The sequence below is a fragment of the Diachasma alloeum genome, unplaced genomic scaffold, assembly GCF_001412515.2.
Source record: "Diachasma alloeum isolate Michigan unplaced genomic scaffold, Dall2.0 Dall_scaffold_01088, whole genome shotgun sequence".
In the NCBI taxonomy this organism is placed as follows: domain Eukaryota; kingdom Metazoa; phylum Arthropoda; class Insecta; order Hymenoptera; family Braconidae; genus Diachasma; species Diachasma alloeum.
The window spans coordinates 102,871-121,144 of NW_021681199.1; the positions used below are offsets into that span (position 1 = coordinate 102,871).

At 33.4% G+C, this 18,274-nt stretch overlaps 1 protein-coding gene across 8 annotated transcripts in view; it reads left to right on the plus strand.

Annotated features, from left to right (window-relative positions):
• The window catches only part of LOC107045841 (protein alan shepard), a 53,187-nt gene extending 42,433 nt beyond the window's left edge, over positions 1 to 10,754 (plus strand). For 5 of the 8 annotated variants that reach the window (XM_015268225.1, XM_015268229.1, XM_015268233.1 and 2 more), the window contains exons 6-11: positions 659 to 816; positions 2,086 to 2,236; positions 2,960 to 3,154; positions 3,235 to 3,324; positions 6,204 to 6,352; positions 7,439 to 10,754. In XM_015268225.1, coding sequence (XP_015123711.1) covers positions 659 to 816; positions 2,086 to 2,236; positions 2,960 to 3,154; positions 3,235 to 3,324; positions 6,204 to 6,352; positions 7,439 to 7,469 — 774 coding nt within the window. In that variant the 3' untranslated portion in view covers positions 7,470 to 10,754. Of the gene's footprint in view, positions 1 to 658; positions 817 to 2,085; positions 2,237 to 2,959; positions 3,155 to 3,234; positions 3,325 to 6,203; positions 6,371 to 7,438 lie in introns of all 8 variants that reach the window. The other 3 variants (XM_015268230.1, XM_015268232.1, XM_015268227.1) reach the window with 2 other exon arrangements.
• Positions 10,755 to 18,274: the final 7,520 nt, after the last annotated feature.

The window sequence follows — 18,274 nt, forward strand, 5'->3', positions numbered from 1 at the left end:
CTCTTTTAGTTTTATTCAATTATGTAAATATCCCAGAAATGAGTGATAAGGGAGAGAATATCGGTGACTTTTTTATGGATCAGGAATGTTTCCAAAAAAGATGGTCGAATCGTGACTTTTTCCTTTTTAAAAATATATTCGGCTCTTACTACTTGTATTATTATTGATTACTATTCGCAACCACCTAATGTAATTATTTTCAGACTCATTTTGAAGTAAATTCTTACGTAATTGATGCCATGAAGCATGCGAAAGAGTCTTTACAGAACTGAACAGAAAACCAAACTGAAATTAATGTTTTCTGTGGTCAAAATCAATTGTCACTTATCATCCGCTGTATATATTTTCTTTGGACGTGCAAGAAAATGGATTGAACAATCTATTCATTACCCCAATTGGTCTTTCCTACTTATATCATTGCAGACTTTTCAACTGATTCAATTACTGCACTCTGTAATTGAAGAAAATAATTGAGAAACAAACATTTAGAGAGAATAATAAAAATTTTGATTTTTATTAAAGGCATCAATAGATAAACTTCTTGATTGAATGATGAATACCGAGACAAAAATTCTTATATGATGATTCAGTTAATTATTATGAACATAGGTAGAAAACGTCCAGATTTTTGCATAGAATATTATTTTTTGTCCCTTAGCAACAGGAGCAGGACCCAACCAATCTTTACATCGCTAATTTGCCATTAAATTTCAAAGAAAATGATGTTGAGGGGCTTTTGGCGCAACATGGACAAGTGATATCGACTAGGATATTGAGAGACACCTGTGGACAGAGTAAAGGAGTTGGATTTGCTAGGTTTGTTCACACAAGATTATTTCAACATTTGACAGAAATTTATCGCAAATATCATCTACAAGCAAAGCTTTAGAGATATTTCTTGAGGGAATTTTTCAAAGTAAATTCGAAGGTCTACAAAAAAAACTTCTTTTGATAGTTTTCGATGCACCTAATCCTCTCAACGATTTTCCCAAAACCCTTGACTATGGACTGAAAACTAGTTGAAAATTTTGATTTTCATTGAGAAACTGACTATTTAAGGAGAGACTACTATGAGTTTTAAAAGTCGCAAGCTATTGGAATGAGATTTCTGACACATTGCAGATCGATTATATATGACTAAAAATAAATATGTAACGCAAAAAAAATTAATTGTTTATTGTTCGCTTGCCACGCAGGTGCTTAAAATGTTAAAAATACTCCAATTGTTGAGCTACAGAGGGTTTTTTTTTTCAAAATTGTTGAAAAAATGTCTACAATAACAATTACGATTTTTTTTTTTTAAATTCTACTCCTACATAGCTAATTTCGTTTTTTTTTTTAAATTAAAAATTGCACTACCATTCATGTAAAATAGCCCAACAAATGTTTCAGAAAGAGTCGAAAATATTTTTTAAATATTATAAGGATATTATTTTTGCCTATTTTACATGAATGATGCAAATTTTTATATTAAACAAAACGAAATTAGCTGTGTAGGAGTTGAATTTCACAAAACTCATTCGTCATTTTTATTGTACTCATTTTTGCAAAAATTTAAAAACACCTCTAGCTCAAAAATTGGAGGCCCTGGACTATGTATAACATTTCAAGCTTCTGCGGGGCAAACGAGCAATAAACAATTAATTTTTTTGCACTAATTATTCGTTTTCAGATATATATAATCGATCTTCAATGCATGAGAAATCTGATAGACTCCAATCGCCCGCGACTCTTAAAACTCATAGTAGTCTCATAGTAGTCCCCTTAACAATGAAAACCATTGGAGCCTGAAATCGTCCGAAGACCACAAAAGAAGTCATCTCCTCCGTTTTCAACACAAAACGTTTGATTTTTGAGAATTGTTAATTTGTTTATTATTTGGCACGAGTAAGATGTGTTTGAGATAAATTTTCATTCTGTTAATGTACATACTAGTACTATACTGGTATTCTATCGGTCATTCGGGATGTTTCATGAGAAATTTCTCTAAATCTCTATTAGAGTTTTAGACTCAATTTACTATTCTACTGTTAAATTAATGTACATTTTCATTAATTCATATGAATGTTTTGTTTGATAATTTAGGATGGAATCTAAAGAAAAATGTGAACAAATAATCTCCATGTTCAATGGCAAAGCACTTGCAGGCTCCAAGGATCCACTTTTGGTGAAATTCGCGGATGGAGGAAATAAAAAGAAACCTTACAAGAGTTCTTTGTGGCGAGAATCTGGAGATGTTAGTACTTCAATGTTGAAGAAATTCACAAGTTTTACAATTTCCTTTTTTCCCAAGCTCCAAACTCCAAAGTTTTCACTTTGGAAACCCCTTAACTTTGCCTCATAATTTCATAAGTTTTCCATTTGAATACAGTAAATTGTATAGAGAAAGTAAAATTCATAAATTTTTCTTCCTATGCTATATAGAATATTCCAGAGGGATATTCATTATGGAAACGTGCGAAACAACAGCGATATTTTTCAGTGAAAACGGTCAATAATAATTCAATAGATTTTCTTAGCGAATGTGCTAATCTTTTTTAGTACATATTTCCTGGCCTATCTTCGTGCGACTCAAGTACAATTGAATGTTTTTGCCTCATTAATGTTATGCCTAATTTTAGGATTGTCCTGTTATTGAGATGAAATTCATTGAATTTTTTATATTGTCTATCCAGTAACCAAAAAGAAAAAGAAATTGATCGGGAAGTTGTTCTTTCGAATCTAATAAACTCCCATGTTTATTTCGAATTTGAAAACGGTCAATTTATATTTAGATATGTGAAAGAGAAGCAATTCTGTGAAAAAAAAATCACTTCATTTTTTAATCCATATTTTTTCCCCTTCATTTATTCCAAGAATGTTTTTTCCCCAGCGAAGCAGTATACATATTGCACATTAAAATTCAGATGTCCCTGGTGAACTTTTATGATTAATAAATACATATCCATTCGGTTTTTAGAACATGACACTGAATTATGATACGTCTGGTGTGGGACAAAATGGGGTTCCAACAGCTCATATGTTGCCAGCAGCTACGTTGGCTCAGTATAGCCGTCATTACGGTCAAGCAGTACCCGGTTATACCGTGCCAGGTACCCCATGGGTCGCCCCATACGTTTTGCAAACCGGACCACCTCATATGCAACAGGTTGACGTGAGTTTTGATTAAAGAAGTGTACTTAGCTATCTTGTTCATTATGAGAATTATCGAGGTTCTTGTTTTGATTAAACTAGATGATGCCTTCGGCGGATCCCAGCAACCCGCAGTATAGTATGATTCCACAGCTTACGACGCAAATGTCGACGCTTCATCTTGGAACCAACGTAAGTATTTTTCATGACTTAAGGATATCCAAGTATCTTTTACAGTTTGGTACAGATCACACTATAGATTCAACCATTTTCAATCATCAAATTTGTCAATAAAATTGCGTGAAAAAATTTTTTTTTTAAATCATGAATATTCGGCATACGAATTACATTTTGCACAGAATTATTAATTTTTTCAAACACTAGCGAGACAAATTTATACTTTGTTATTTTATTTTATTTTATTTTATTTCTATTTTCGTCTTCACAATTAGATTAATTGAATTTTATTCATTCTTATTGTTATTATATATATTTTTGTTCCTTAATTCACAAGTTACAACATTAAATGACGAGGAATTCCCCATAAATAACGTCAGAATACAAATCGACAAACGATTTTCGATAATCATACCTAAAATTTTTAATTTCTTTCTTTTTCTTTAAATCAATTAGTACCAATGAGCTGAAAATCTGAATGAATATGAATATTTTACATCCCCCTGATCTCATTTCAATGGAACCGAAGAAGGAAATTGCAAAGAGAGACCGATCATCATCAATCAGTATCAATAAAATGAAAAAATCTTTTTTTCTTTGTCTTTTCAAAATTTTTCAAATTGATTTTTTCTTCTTAAAAAATGAAGGGAGATTAACATTTCTAATTCCTGTGATCGTATTCCGTTCACAGAAATAGGAAATACGGAAAATGTAGGGAAGGAAAGTCGGAAAAAAATTCTAAAAATCCGTTCTTCAATCTTGAAAATTTAAAAACGTTTTTTTTTTAATAATGAAGAAAAACCAATGTATTTTCTTTCTATTATCTAATTCTGATGGAAGAAAGTGCAAAATGAAGAGAAAGGAAATCAACACGAAAACAGAATTTTTAATTTTTCCATGTCTACGGAAAATTTTAAAATTGATATATTTTTTTTCGAAAATTGAAAAAATATATCAATTGTGAAAGATTAGTAAAAAATTGATTGTTTACAAATTATTTATAGCAAATGCTCGTAATTTTTAAAAATTGCGCTTTTCAAATTATCCCATCAGTTTTCCTCCAAAATTAGTCGTTTTTTTTTTTTTTTTTTTCAAATTAAAAAAATGTTTTCTAACGATTCAATATCGAGATTTAACTTCAGACTTGCAAAGTTAAAATAATAAAATCATTGTAAAATATCCGGAAACTTGGGGTCGAATTTAGTTCAAATGAAAACTGATGCTGGACTACAAAAGTACAAAAGCATTTTACTGGAGATAAAATAGCCATAGTAGTTGGATATTCTTGATATTTTCTGCTTTACTGCTGTCAACTTAGCGTATCAGTAAGATCTACAGTAAAGGCTTCTGAAAAATTAATCAATATATTCTTCGTGAGAACCGGTATTGCTTACAAAAATCCTCTTTCGGCAATTATCTTGAACCTACTTATTTCTGATCTAACATATTGACATAATACGGGCAATTTTATTTTTTAACTTATAACTTTCCATGATGTTACTTTTTTGCAACGAAACGTCAAGTACATTAGTACATGGAGAAAAAATCACCCATTAACCATTTTGCTGTTTCCTTTCGAAACTTTTGAGAAACTCACAAAACTTTGGAAAAAAACGTAGAGGTGTGTTTGCACAGTAATAAAACACTGCGAATCGTTGAATAATGTTAAAACACGATCACATCAATAGTTTGCCAAAAACCTAAAAGAATTGTGAAAATCGACTGAGAAGGGAGAATACATCCTTAAGCGGTAATGGAGCTTACCATCGGAGTAGAACCTGGATTTCAAGTTTATTCGTCGTGAGTCGACTATTTAGCAAATCCCAAATTCTTACAGTATAGATACCAAGATTATTGACGATGTAAGAATTGGGGGTTTGCAAAATAATCGTCTGACGACGAAAAAATGTGGAATCCAATTTCTACTCCGATGGTAAGTTCTATTGTCTCCTAAAAGTTTAAGTGGGGCAATGGAGAAAAACGATTATAGGGTCCAATGGAACAGATGGACAAAATGATCATAAGGATCAAATAGAAAAGTGGAACAGACAATCACAAGAATTGTACCCTTAAAATTGAAGGTTTTTACCCCTCCTTATGTCCGTCCCTTTCATTAGCTCCTCATAATTATTTGATACTTCAGTAATTGCACGTCAAATCCAAAATGAAAAAAATTTCATGTTTCCGATTGTAAGAGAAATGGTTGGTCCGATTTCGTGCATCCAGAATCCCACACTTTGTTACCATAAGACCTAAAATCATACCAAGTTTCAAGTTGCTATCTGGATTATTTTTTAAGTTATCGTGCGAACAAGCAATTTTAGCAAAAAAAGGAAAAAACGAGAATAAAACTACATTGCTCCGGGTGTAATGGTCTTTTTTTCAATCCAATTAAATTCGTATTATCATGACGAGTATTTTGAAAAAAAAAAAAATTCTTCAATCGAGTCATGCCCAGGCGAGTCTGGTTAGGTTTCAATTATAACAATCATGTTGCTCTAGAGGATGACTATGTTGCACATGACCTTGGATGAATTCCTCTAATGATTATTCATTTTTCCCAAATTTCTTATTTTCTAGAGGGAAGAATATCGATTAATTTTTTAATGTTGGTAACTATTGAAGGACTTCACTCAAGGTCATAACTAACATGTTCATCTTCTAGAGCAATATAATTGACATAATTGAAATCTAATGAGGAATGCCTGGGAATGACTCAACTGGGAGAAAGACGGTATTGAAACAATAAATACTTCTCTCAAGTAAATGGATATTTGGTAAAAATAATTTTTTTTCTCAGTGTAAGAGTCCAAATTCGAAAATCGTCACCCCCCCCCCCATTTATTTATATACCTAAATTAATAATTCGAATGGGAAATTTATTCTTTCAACAGTATATCACGGCAAGTCCGCACCCGTACCCCTATACAACTTACCCAGCTCCAAGTATCATCCACACGATGCCACTTGGTGATTCCGAACAGACGAGTAATGCAGCATCACCAGACGACTCTTATCAACAGTACCAGGCACAGCAGCCCAAGTAGGCAACAGTTTATAGGTTAGATCGAATATAGTTTACTAGATCCCATCAGGAAATAGTTCACATTCCATCATTCTCCACGGAACATACTCTTAGGCCAAATCACATTATATTATGTATAAGGCGATAGAACAGTTTTCAAACAGTTCGTAATGAGCAATTTTGGAAAACAAAGTCCAGAGAATTTTAGAGAATAATTGATCCTCATAGTTTCACTCGACATTTTCACATATTGCTAAGATCACCCCATCTTTTCAATGTTTAAAGGAAATTCAATAGAAAATCTCTTTAGGGGGAGCCTACCATAACTTTAAAAGTCTCGGGCTATTAGAATGAGATTTTTCATGCATTGAAGATCGATTATATATATCTAAAAACGATTAGTGCAAAAAAAATATTCAGACGCCGTGTGGTTATTATAATCTAATTCATTCGTTAGTAAATGGACTGTTTCCGTTAATGTTAAAACTTCTCATTAATTTTCCATTCTACTGAATGGAAAATTATTATTCACCTCAGTACAGCCAAGAATAAAAAAAAGTTAATAACAAATAATATTTGATGAAAAAAATTTTTTTTTCCTTGAATGGTGTCAAACAGTGGTTTTTTTACCGTTTCATTTTGCCCCACTCTCCCTTAGTAGACGACAAAATGACCGGTCATTTTCAGTCATTGTTTCCGCCTACCCAATTCTTGCCATAGTATGAGGTGCAATGAGCAATGTTAATGTAAACGAATAACTACAAAAGGCATTTTTATTCTCGAGTATCAAAAATTTTCAAAGCATTTCTTCTGGCTTTTTCTTCCAAGACCGACTCATTCTTTTCGCGACAAAAACTATACTTTATCTCACATATCTTACCACTGTTCTACTGAATTGACTTGAAAAATGACTTATAAGAATTCACTCTTAGAAAATGAGTATTGAAATTCAATTGCCCTAAAATTGTGTTCAGAATATTGGAAATGTGGACTTAATGTAAAAGGTATTCATTTATTTTCTCTCTAGAATCAAGTCGATTTAATCAATGATTTGTACTACCTAAACCAAATTTTTCTCTACTAAATATGTAAATAATTTTTTAGGTACGATTACGCCGAAGGATATATAAGTTAGGGCAGCAGACGAAGAAAATAAAGAATCGTTGAGCCGGAAAGATGAAATAAAGAATGAAAAGAGTCGATTGTACACACAAAAAAATACGAATTTTTTCCTTCTCGACAACAAAATATATATAATTCAAAGAAAAATTGAGGATGAAATAAAAGAATGGTGCATAGAATGATTTTTTTTTCCGTGTGAGGGTAAAACAATACTGATGAGAGAGGAGGAGAAAATGTAATGAAAAGAGAAACTTGCCAGCCATCTTTTATACATTTTACCAAGGAGAAAAGAACAATAATAGTTAAATGGGGAAAATCACAGGAGTTAAGGTAGTATGAAAGTAGTTGATATTTTGCAACAAGTAGGTAAAAGTTATGACATGAGAAAAAAGGAGAATTAAATAGAAAAAATAATTGAAAATGAACCATGGACGATTTGAGACAACAATTGGCGTCATCGTTTCTTTTTTTAGCATTATTATTGATTGATTAATTAATTCATGTTTTTTTATTATTTTTTGTTCGGTCCTAATGGTCGGCATTTTTTTGAATAATGTTCGAAGTTTAATCATTGAATTCGCAATGAAATTGTCGACTTCATGATGACGATATGCTTCCAGGATAAATTTAAGTATTTACGCGTTTACAATGAGAGGAAAAAATGAAATAAAAATGGAAATAATTCAGGAAAGTGCGAATGATAAATGCGTGGATTAAATATTTTACAAACGGAAAGAAAGGTGAAATCATGTAATTAATTAAAGGAATGATAATGCTGCTCAGACGTTGGTTAGATTCTACAGTTTTCCATTCTTCCCCAAATTTAAAAAGGTAGAAAGACAAGATTAAAAAATGCAAAAATTGATAAAATTTGACTTTTATCAATTTTCGTAATTTTTGTATTTTATATGGAGTTTTTCTTTTATTTTTTACAACTGCAGTTTGAATGAGAAGAGGAATAAGTCAAATGGTACTAAATTCTGGGGATAGAAGTATTTTCATTAATTGAATCATTTATTTTAACGAGAATTGACTAATGTTTTTGTAAAAATCGAAATTTTCTTACTCCATTTTTTTACTCTGTTTCGTTTTGAGTTAAGACATTCCAAATTATCGTCATACTTTTTATTTTATTCTTTATCCCTGTATCGAAGTGGTAAAGGACTAGAGATGAGTCGAGATTCTTTATGTATAGTATATTTTGCGAAGATTTGAACCTGGGTTCAGAGGAAAATCGCAGAAGGATTTTTTTCTTGAATATGGGATTACTTGCAAAAAAAAGTCTGAACTTTTTCCTTGCAATCCACTAGTTCTACAGATATTCACAAATTAATTTGCAACATCTCGAACCATCTTCTCCACTCTACTCTCCTTAATTATCAATTTTATTTATTCATTTTCGGGGGAAACAGGAAGGAACCTGAGGAGGAAAAAGCGGAAGTTGTAAACAAAACGATCATGACCACTGGGATAAAAGAAATTGAGATAAAAAAAATCATTTTTAATTGTACAGTGAAATAGCATATTTTTTTTATCATCGTGCCTTTTCAGATAAATACGAAGAAAAAATATGAAAAATTCTGTCAGACTTGAGGGAAAATTTATTACCTAAAAAATTTAAGTGATTAACGAAATAAGAAAGCAATGAATAAACGAGGGGAAATATATTTTTACCAATTGTTGAAGAGAAACGAAATAAGAAATAAATCGAGAAATTAACAAAGAAAATTCTCGAGAACTTTTTCGATATCAACTTTCTAGCTTTCCCATTTTTCGTCATTTTTGACTACTTTTCAATCATTTTATTTATTTACCAAATGTTTTTTTAATAACAAATACGACATGTAGATTTTTTACGGTAGAATTTACAAAAATTCAAGTAAATCGAGGTGAAAATTAAAATAATCAACCGAGGAAAATTAAAAAGTTCAAGATTGTTAGAAAAAGATAGCAGTGAAAGATAAGAATAAAAATTAGGGATAAAGAGGTCAACCTTCTCTTCTTCCTCCTCCTCATCCCTCAGCTCTAGAATAAATCGAACTGAAATCATTCGAGATCAACAAACAATCGATCGCATCGCTAATCCAGCCGAGGGATTTCCCTGCAAAACCCACAGAAAGGACAAAGAAATCATTGATAAGCCAAGAAGAGTAATTAAAGCTTTCTACCAAATAAAACAATCGAGTTTTTCCCTTGAATCAAGACTCGATGAAGACATGATTTTTGTATGATTGCAAGAGTGTGTGAATGATTGATTAGAACGCGGTAGTCAGATGGGGGGAAAAAATAGTCTAGATAGTTTTCTCGAATGTTAAAGAGAAGAATCGAAAAACATTATTAATAATCTGTCAAAGAATTTTCATGATTTCTAAAAGTTGGTGAAAGAAAAATAATTGAACAGAGAATAAAGTGGAATCAATTTTCTTACATCATCTAAAATATCTCAAAAAATACGTGACTTGGAAACATGAGGCTGCACTCATTAGGAAGCCAGGAAAATTTCCGCTGATAAACTTTGGATGACAATCCATTATACCCTGTAACTTCCGCAATTATTCAAGAATTTCACTGGGTATCGAATGAGGTCAATACTAACCTTCTACCTCTCATCGTTTTCGAGATATTCTCTGAGATATGGCTAGATGAAGCAATGAAACAAATACCGATAATGGTTTTTCTAGTTTTTGGACTAATTATGAATGTCAACTATTACTCTATGATAAGACAAATAAGGGGATATGGATCGTGAAAAAGTCACCAAACATCTTTAAGGATAGAAAAAAGGGAGAACAAAAAATAGAAAAAAAACGTATGAAAGATTTTTACACTGTTGAATCTTGAAGTAAATAATATATTTAGTTTATTTTGGTACATCACAATTTGATCGTGTATATGGGTAATGAACGAGTCATAAAGTTTGATCGACTGAGAGACATTTAAAAAGTTAATTAGAAAAAAGAAATAATTTAAAAAAGAAAGATGGAAGAAGAGAAATCAATGGAGAAAGAAAAGAGTGTCGAAATATTTTTTAAGGTACCGATTATTGCACTCATGTATGAGTCATTTAAATGGTAAATTGATGATGATTAAGAACACAAAGAGAAGACGAAGTGATGATGGAAAGTGGAGTCAATGATGTAACGTAAAAATAAATGTAAACGACTAATTCAAAATCCTGAGACTGCAAAAAAAATGAATAAATAACAAAACGACTGCGTCATGTGAGATAAATCTAGGAGGTCTTAGAAAATGATATAAAGAAACAAAACAAATGATTAAATCCTCATGTGATTGAATAGTGAATTTTTGCAGAATTTTACTAAAACGAAAAGTAAAACAAATCTAGAGATCTTGTAATAAACTTAATTGTTAATTGCGACGACCAAAACGAGTTTTTTTGGTGTTGGGGAGGGGGGGGGGGGGTGCAGGCTTTGACTGGAATCGCAAAGAACAATGTTTTGTCTGTTTCAAGACGAAAAAACGAAACAAACAAAATAATAGAGATTGGATTAATGGATGATGACGAGGATAAAACGTCTTTTACTGTATAGGAAAAAAATGGAAGATAATGGCGATGAATTTTTGCGAGTAGTTAGGGATCTTAGAATAATTTATTAATGATTAAAGAAAGAACAAGAATAATTTTGTTTTTTAAGAATTCGATTCTAATAAGTAAGAAAATGCCTAGATTTTAAGGATTATTTATAAGATAGATAGTATTTAGGGCGTAGTTAGGATAACGACTGCCTCCTCTTTACTCGATAGATTGAAAAAATACCCGTTTTTCTATGAAAATGGATGATAAAAATCTGGCAAGTTTCGTTTTATGGAATTGTTTATTTTCGAAGCCATTCTCTGAGCAAGTTTTTTAATTGATGGGCGGGTAATTTTTTTTTAGATACATGAGGTTTGAGGGATGTTTTGTGAATTAGGAAAAGGAATTTTAATGAAGAATGGAGATGGCGAAACCGTTCAGTCTATGCACCTAGCGCCCATCATGACTGACTGTCTATTAATTTATGAATATATTGACGTGTCCTCAGAATAAACAAATGTTATCTCAGAATAAACGAATGTATCTCGAAATTCTGGTCAGGACTCGGGTATCTGCATGGTCAGAAAAAATCGTGAACTGAGATGAAATTTAATACCTGACACTCTTGAGCGTTGAATGAATAGGGTTGATATTAAGAAACCTCTTATATCAATATTGCAGCATATGTAGAACATCAGCACGAGCTCTTTGGGTTTACAAAACAAATTTGAGTGAATAGAGGTTTTATATACGAATGCGGTTTGCAGACGATCTGAAGAAAATTTCTTTTCATCACGCTGTGCGAAAAAGTAACTTTTTAGGCACGCTTCGCGTGACTAAAACGTCCCTTTTCCACACATTGTGATGAAAAATACTGTTCGATACTCGTGGGAAAAGTGTTTTTTGGCTCGTGGGATTATATCACTCGCCTTCGGTTCGTGCTATAAACCTCCCACGAGCCAAAAAACACTTTTCCGCACTCGTAACGAAATATACTATTTTGTCACTGTTGTTACGTTCAGCCCGTGTCGAAAAGTGCCTTTTCGTTTATTAGTAAACGAAAAGTCGAAACTTGTAAACGAAAAACGAAAAATGGCACAGTTCGGCACTCGCTGAACGTAACATCACTAACAAAAAATATAGTTCGGATACACGTGCGACGGGGTGTTTTAACTCGTGTGCACTTGTATCGAAATATACTATTTCAGTCTACTAACTACTGCTTTGTAGATAATGATCATACATTTTATGAGGAGATTGCCAAGGATTAAATGGCAAGGACCGTCTAAAAAACAAATTTTAAAAATTAATATCTTCTGAAATGAGCTACGTGTCTGTGAATGCATCCTATTGATTCAAAATAGATCAACAAGGGTGCAAGGAAAGCCATTCACGCGACAATTCCTTGAAGTTAGAAGTAAAACTGAAAAAAAATAGAAAAAAATAATATATAGCCTATAAATTATTGACCGTCATTTTCATCTAATTAGACAATTGAAGGTCATTTGATTGTATTTTTGAAGTCGATTCTGACGGTCATTCGAGTTAGAGAATGGTTACAAGTTCAACAAGTGATTTGGCCATTCGAAAAAATAAGACCGTCATTTTGGATCATTATTTCTAAGGTTTCCAACTTTGTGTCACACTCACATAGCTATCGCGTCTTCGATTCATGTTTTTTCATCAATGTTGATTTCAAAAACAATCCAAGAGTTTTACAAGAGGAATACCAAGATGCAATAATGTATTTGGGAATTCTGAAATACATTGTAACTAATTTTCTTGAGATACCTTTGTTTTAATGGAACACGTCGATATGAATAGACATGTATTATGCATATTATTATTTTACGAAGCAATAATTAGTTGGATCTATGAATGAAATTGTACACAACAAAGTACATTTTTCAAGCAAGTAAAAATGAAAGAGGAATAAGAACTATTGTTGGCTGTGCTCCGCGGGTCGGGTGCTTGGGCTGGTCGGCGATGATAATTTCATTTCTTCAATAATTTTATCATGGCGTGATGATTACGTTGTGTGGATTAAAATGAATGAATCCACAGTGAGATGGTGAAACGGGATAAGGCCGTATTCGGCACAACAGATGCGTGTTTGTATAACTTCTCGAATAACTTATCCTACAGTTTGAAATGGAAATTAATCATCAAGTCACCTTCTCCCTCTGCGTTTCCTCACTTCACTATAAAATTAGAGAAGAAAAATTCATGAATAAGTAATTTTTGCTTCGAGTTTTATTCTGTAGTAGAATAAAAAAAAGGCTTCACGAACAAAGTTTAATTTCAAGGGGAAGAGAAAATAATTGAGGAGACAGAATTACTTTAGAAAATGAAAATGAAACAAAAAAAACATGAAAAAAACCCAATTTTGTAGATTTTAGAGTCCATTGAGACGTTAGTCCTTAGGTTTTAAGGTTTAAAAAGGTAGTTAAAGGTAAACCGAAACGAGAGAAAAAATGATCGAAAACTTAAAAAAAAACATACATTAAAAAAAGATTAAGGAATTTAAGTGAAGTGTAGGGTGTTTTTAAGTAATGTTTAAAATGCGAGAATGACTAGGATTAATTAAAAAGAAATTTCCTTTTCGATTGTATGCGAAAAAAGAGGAAGATAGAGATGAGCGGTGGAGGGAATCAGGGGAGAGATGAACATACGGCTTAAGAATTTTCTTCTATTGAAAATAAGAAAGAAAGATGATGTGATGATGAATTAAAGACTCCTATGGTCGTGATTAGCTTTCGTTTCAGTTTCTCTTCGATAAAAAATGGAAAAAAAACATTGAAAATGATGTTAGGAGAATAATTAGAGATGAAGTGAAAGAAGAAAATAGTTACAGATTCTTCTTCTTCACGAATATTTTTATGCGGGACTGAAACGAGGCTTATACGACAATTAGGCAGGAGACTCTTTGTACAGTCTTTTTTCTTTTTTTAATTAAAAAACTTTTCTTCTTCACCTCTTTTATTTTGTTATTTTTGCGTAATTCATTGTTTTTAAAATAAATAAAAAATGAAAAAAAAGGAATAGAGAGTAGATTTGTTGCAGAGAGATCGTATGAGTGGAAGAGTGTTTCTAGATTTTAAGGAAAAAAAGATGGAGTGATTAATAGTGAATCTTTTTATCTTTTTTTTTTGACAAGAATAGACTTGTAGTCAAAATGACAAGAAAAGAAACAAAATGAAGAATTGTTGTTTTTCCTTCTTTAACATTCAATTTTCCATTAATTACAGTCATGGTCTCTGTCATTCGACAAAAATCCCGGATTCTAAAAAATCTCCAACGCACAACTAGTAAATAAATAATTTTCGAACACGATTGGTGTTTGTCGGACCATTTCTCTCACTCGGATTCCAACCGAATGAAATGCAATATTTTTCGAGGTAAAAATAAGTTTGGAGCTACTGCATAAGTTCAACCAGAGATTTCTAATGTTTTAAGTAGAAGGTCGAAAAAATGAAGTTCAATCAAAAGTCCATTTATACATGTTCCTTCTATAAACTGTAAAGGAGAGAATTCCAATCAAGCAAAAGAAGTTTTTTTAAATTGAATGATAGACTTTATTTATAAATTTGAATCATCAAAAAATGAGCAGAAAATAATTTAATGAAGTGTGTTGCTGGATTTGAATATTCTGACAGTATTATCGGCGCCCCCGGAAACCATAAGTTTTGGATTCGACCAGTTGCAGGAGAAAACCTTGTCTTCGTGTCCCGATAGCTCATAAAGTGGTGCTGTTGGGCTGAAAAATAATAATTTATTGGATAATGTTTTGGGGAGATAACGAATAAGGAGATCCAAATCTAAAAATCTATCTCTTGAAAACTCGAGTTTTTTTTTCTAGAACTGTATTTCTTTCGTTAACGAGAGTCCATTGTTACTAATTGGAGTAATCCTATTCAGTGACATAGTAGGGTGAACAGGCCAATTGCTGGACGATTAAGGGAAATTCAAGTTTCGTGGTAGGATCTAAAAAAAAAGAATTATCTAAATGGGGATATGATGGCCTCCATACCTTCAAGAATGTGTTAATTAGCAGAAAAAAATTATTTGAAGTGAAAATAGCAAAACAACGAATAATTAAATTAAGAAATAGTTGAATGCCGCCAACCCCTGATTTCTGGACGACTGGGCCATATATTTTTTTATCTATTATTAAATGTCAATCAATAGAAAAAAAATTAATCATATAATTATACACGAGCAATATTATCGAAAGGTGAAATAATCAGTACAATTTTCATTTGATTTATGGAATATTCAATGCAAGTTGAAATCGCCCAGTAATTAAACCCCCGTCCAAAACTTGACCTGTTTACCCTAGTAAAATGGGATATATTTGTAATAGAGTTAAACTTTTCAGACTTCTCGAAATTGAAGTGTGATGGCCAAATTTTTTACGGATATTTTGAGTAGCTGTCAACTTCGTTCTACTGAAAAGAACCTAATACAGTAGAGACTTCGTATAAGATACCTTAGGGACAATAGGAGAGAGGAATTCCGGAAACCCCTAGGCTCCCACTACGCGCGCCCGTAGAGGAGTCAAATAGGGATCAGCGGGTTTCAAATAAGATACCTTGCTCGTTGCGCCCGAATTCAATGTAATTTTCATTTTTACCGAATGAATATCGATAACTAATCAATTTATGTGTTTAATATTTTGAATTTGTACCGCCTGCGTTCCCTTTTCTGTCTGAACATAACCCCGCGTGATAGAATGACAGCTGATGTTGGGGGATTGTTGATGGACTCAAGAATAATCACAGACGAAACATTACCATTTTTCGATGGGAAAAGTGAAAAAAAAATCGATGTATATTTCCATTATTTGAAAAAAGTGGTGTGACTCATGATCACTTCGTTTGACCCTTAACACCGTTTGATCCTTATAATTACTCTCTTTCCGTTGAAAAATGACCGGGCCCATAGGCATCTTATAAGAAGCCCACGGAACATAAACATTCGGGAGGCGATAAAAGTACCGAGAGTGGGGGTAGGCCTCGAGCGCTCGGAGCGCGAGGTATCTTATAGAGAGGTATCGTATACGAAGCCTCTACTGTAATACGTCACTTTTCTCCAAATTCAAAGCTATTTATCAAGTACTCAGCTATTTTAGAAACAACTGGTACTGGATTAATTGAAATTTATGAATACCTGCGAGTATCCCAGAGCTTCAGACAGTTGTCGTAGCCACCTGAGAGGAACATGTTGGCATCAGTCGTAGACCAGCATACTGTTTGGACCCACTGTGTGTGAGAGGTGAGAGTGGATTTGACGACAGAGCCCTCTGAAATGATTGCAAAGAATTCCACATGCTTTATCAACTTTTTTTATAATTATGTGAGGAAAAGAAATCAGAGTAATTGCAGAAAATGAATGAGCTGATGACTGAAAAGATATGAATTTTGGGAAAACTAGCAATAATTTCTTCATTTTATTGCATTGAAAGTTCATTTTTGATTAACCCAAAAACAATTTGTTTAAAATGATCAATATCCAGTCATTCACTCGTTTTCAATTTTGTCCTTTATCGCACGGTACTTTCATTATCTGTGTTCTCTTTTTATGTTTTATTCCAAACATTGAGATACGCGGTAGCGTATCGGCCATGAAAAAGTTTTGACTCTGACTGTACAAAACTGGCCGAACGCTGCAGTGTATCTATGTACAAAGCAACTACCCCCTCCACTACCTCCGACTCATATCCATTATCCCTCCTAGATCTCTTACGTTTCACTTGCACTACAGTGGCGCCCTATAGGTTGAGTAGTTGGCGGCGGCGCGCCGCTCTACGCGCCAATTCAGGAGAATTAAATGAAATGCAAATGTGACAAGCTGCATGAAAAATCATCTTAGTTACTTTATATAAATCGACCACAAGCTTCTCATTGATGTAACGATTTTGTTACTTCGAATCAATATTTAAAAAATTATGCGCATAGCAACGGGTTCACATGCACGGGGGGGGGGGTCGTTTGAACAATCTCAGATGGACAAATTCCATTTTGGACACGATCTGGGGAAAATAGCGGCGGCACAAATCTGCGCAGTACAGATGGACACGAAAATTTATGGACAAATTCTCAGATGGACATATTTTGATGAGGCGGTTAAACAGGGCTCGGTATTACAGGTATCCTTAGCAAATGTCTCAACAGTTGTAATTTTAAGTGCAGCGCCACGCTGAGAGATGGCGCCATTATTCTCATTTTCAATGGAATGACCAGANTTCATTCCTTAATCTCTATTAGGAGAGGAGGAATGAATTTTCAAAGCGCGCAGTAACTCCGGACAAGTTCTTCTCATTCAAAAATTAATTTCTCCCCTCCCTAATTGAGGTGAAGGAATCAGACCGAAGTCTATCGATCGAGAATTGTATTTTCAATAAATGACAGCGGTTTCATTCCTTAATCTCAATTAGGAGCGGAGGAATGAATTTTCAAAGCGCGGAGTACCCTCGAACAAGTTCTTCCCATTCAAAAATTAATTTCTCCCCTCCCTAATTGAGGTGAAGGAATCAGACCGAAGTCTATCGATCGAGAATTGTATTTTCAATAAATGACAGCGGTTTCATTCCTTAATCTCAATTAGGAGCGGAGGAATGAATTTTCAAAGCGCGGAGTACCCTCGAACAAGTTCTTCCCATTCAAAAATTAATTTCTCCCCTCCCTAATTGAGATGATCGAGAATTATTTTTAATAAATAACATCGGTTTCATTTCTTAATTTCAATGAAAAGTGGAGGAATGAATTTTCAAAAGCGCGGAGTAACCCCGAACGGTTCTCCGGCGTCGAGTGAGCCCGGAGGGACTCCCCCGATTGGAAAATTAATTTCTCCCCCCCTAATTGCGAAGAAGGAATAAAAGCAGCATCTATCGGTCGAGAATTATATTCACAATAAATGACAGCGGTTTCATTCCTTAATCTCTATTAGGAGAGGAGGAATGAATTTTCAAAGCGCGCAGTAACTGCGGACAAGTTCTTATTCAAAAATTAATTTCTCCCCTCCCTAATTGAGATGAAGGAATCAAACTGAAGCCTGTTGATCGAGAATTGTATTTTTAATAAATGACATCGGTTTCATTTCTTAATCTCAATTAGGAGCGGAGGAATGAATTTTCGAACGCGCGGAGTAAGCCCGAATGGTTCTCCGGCGTCGAGTGAGCCCGGAGGGGCTCCTACGATTGGAACATTCATTTCAGCCCCCCACCGGGGGCTTCGCCCCCTGGACCCCCCTTTTCTTGTAGGGGGCTTCGCCCCCCCCCCCTT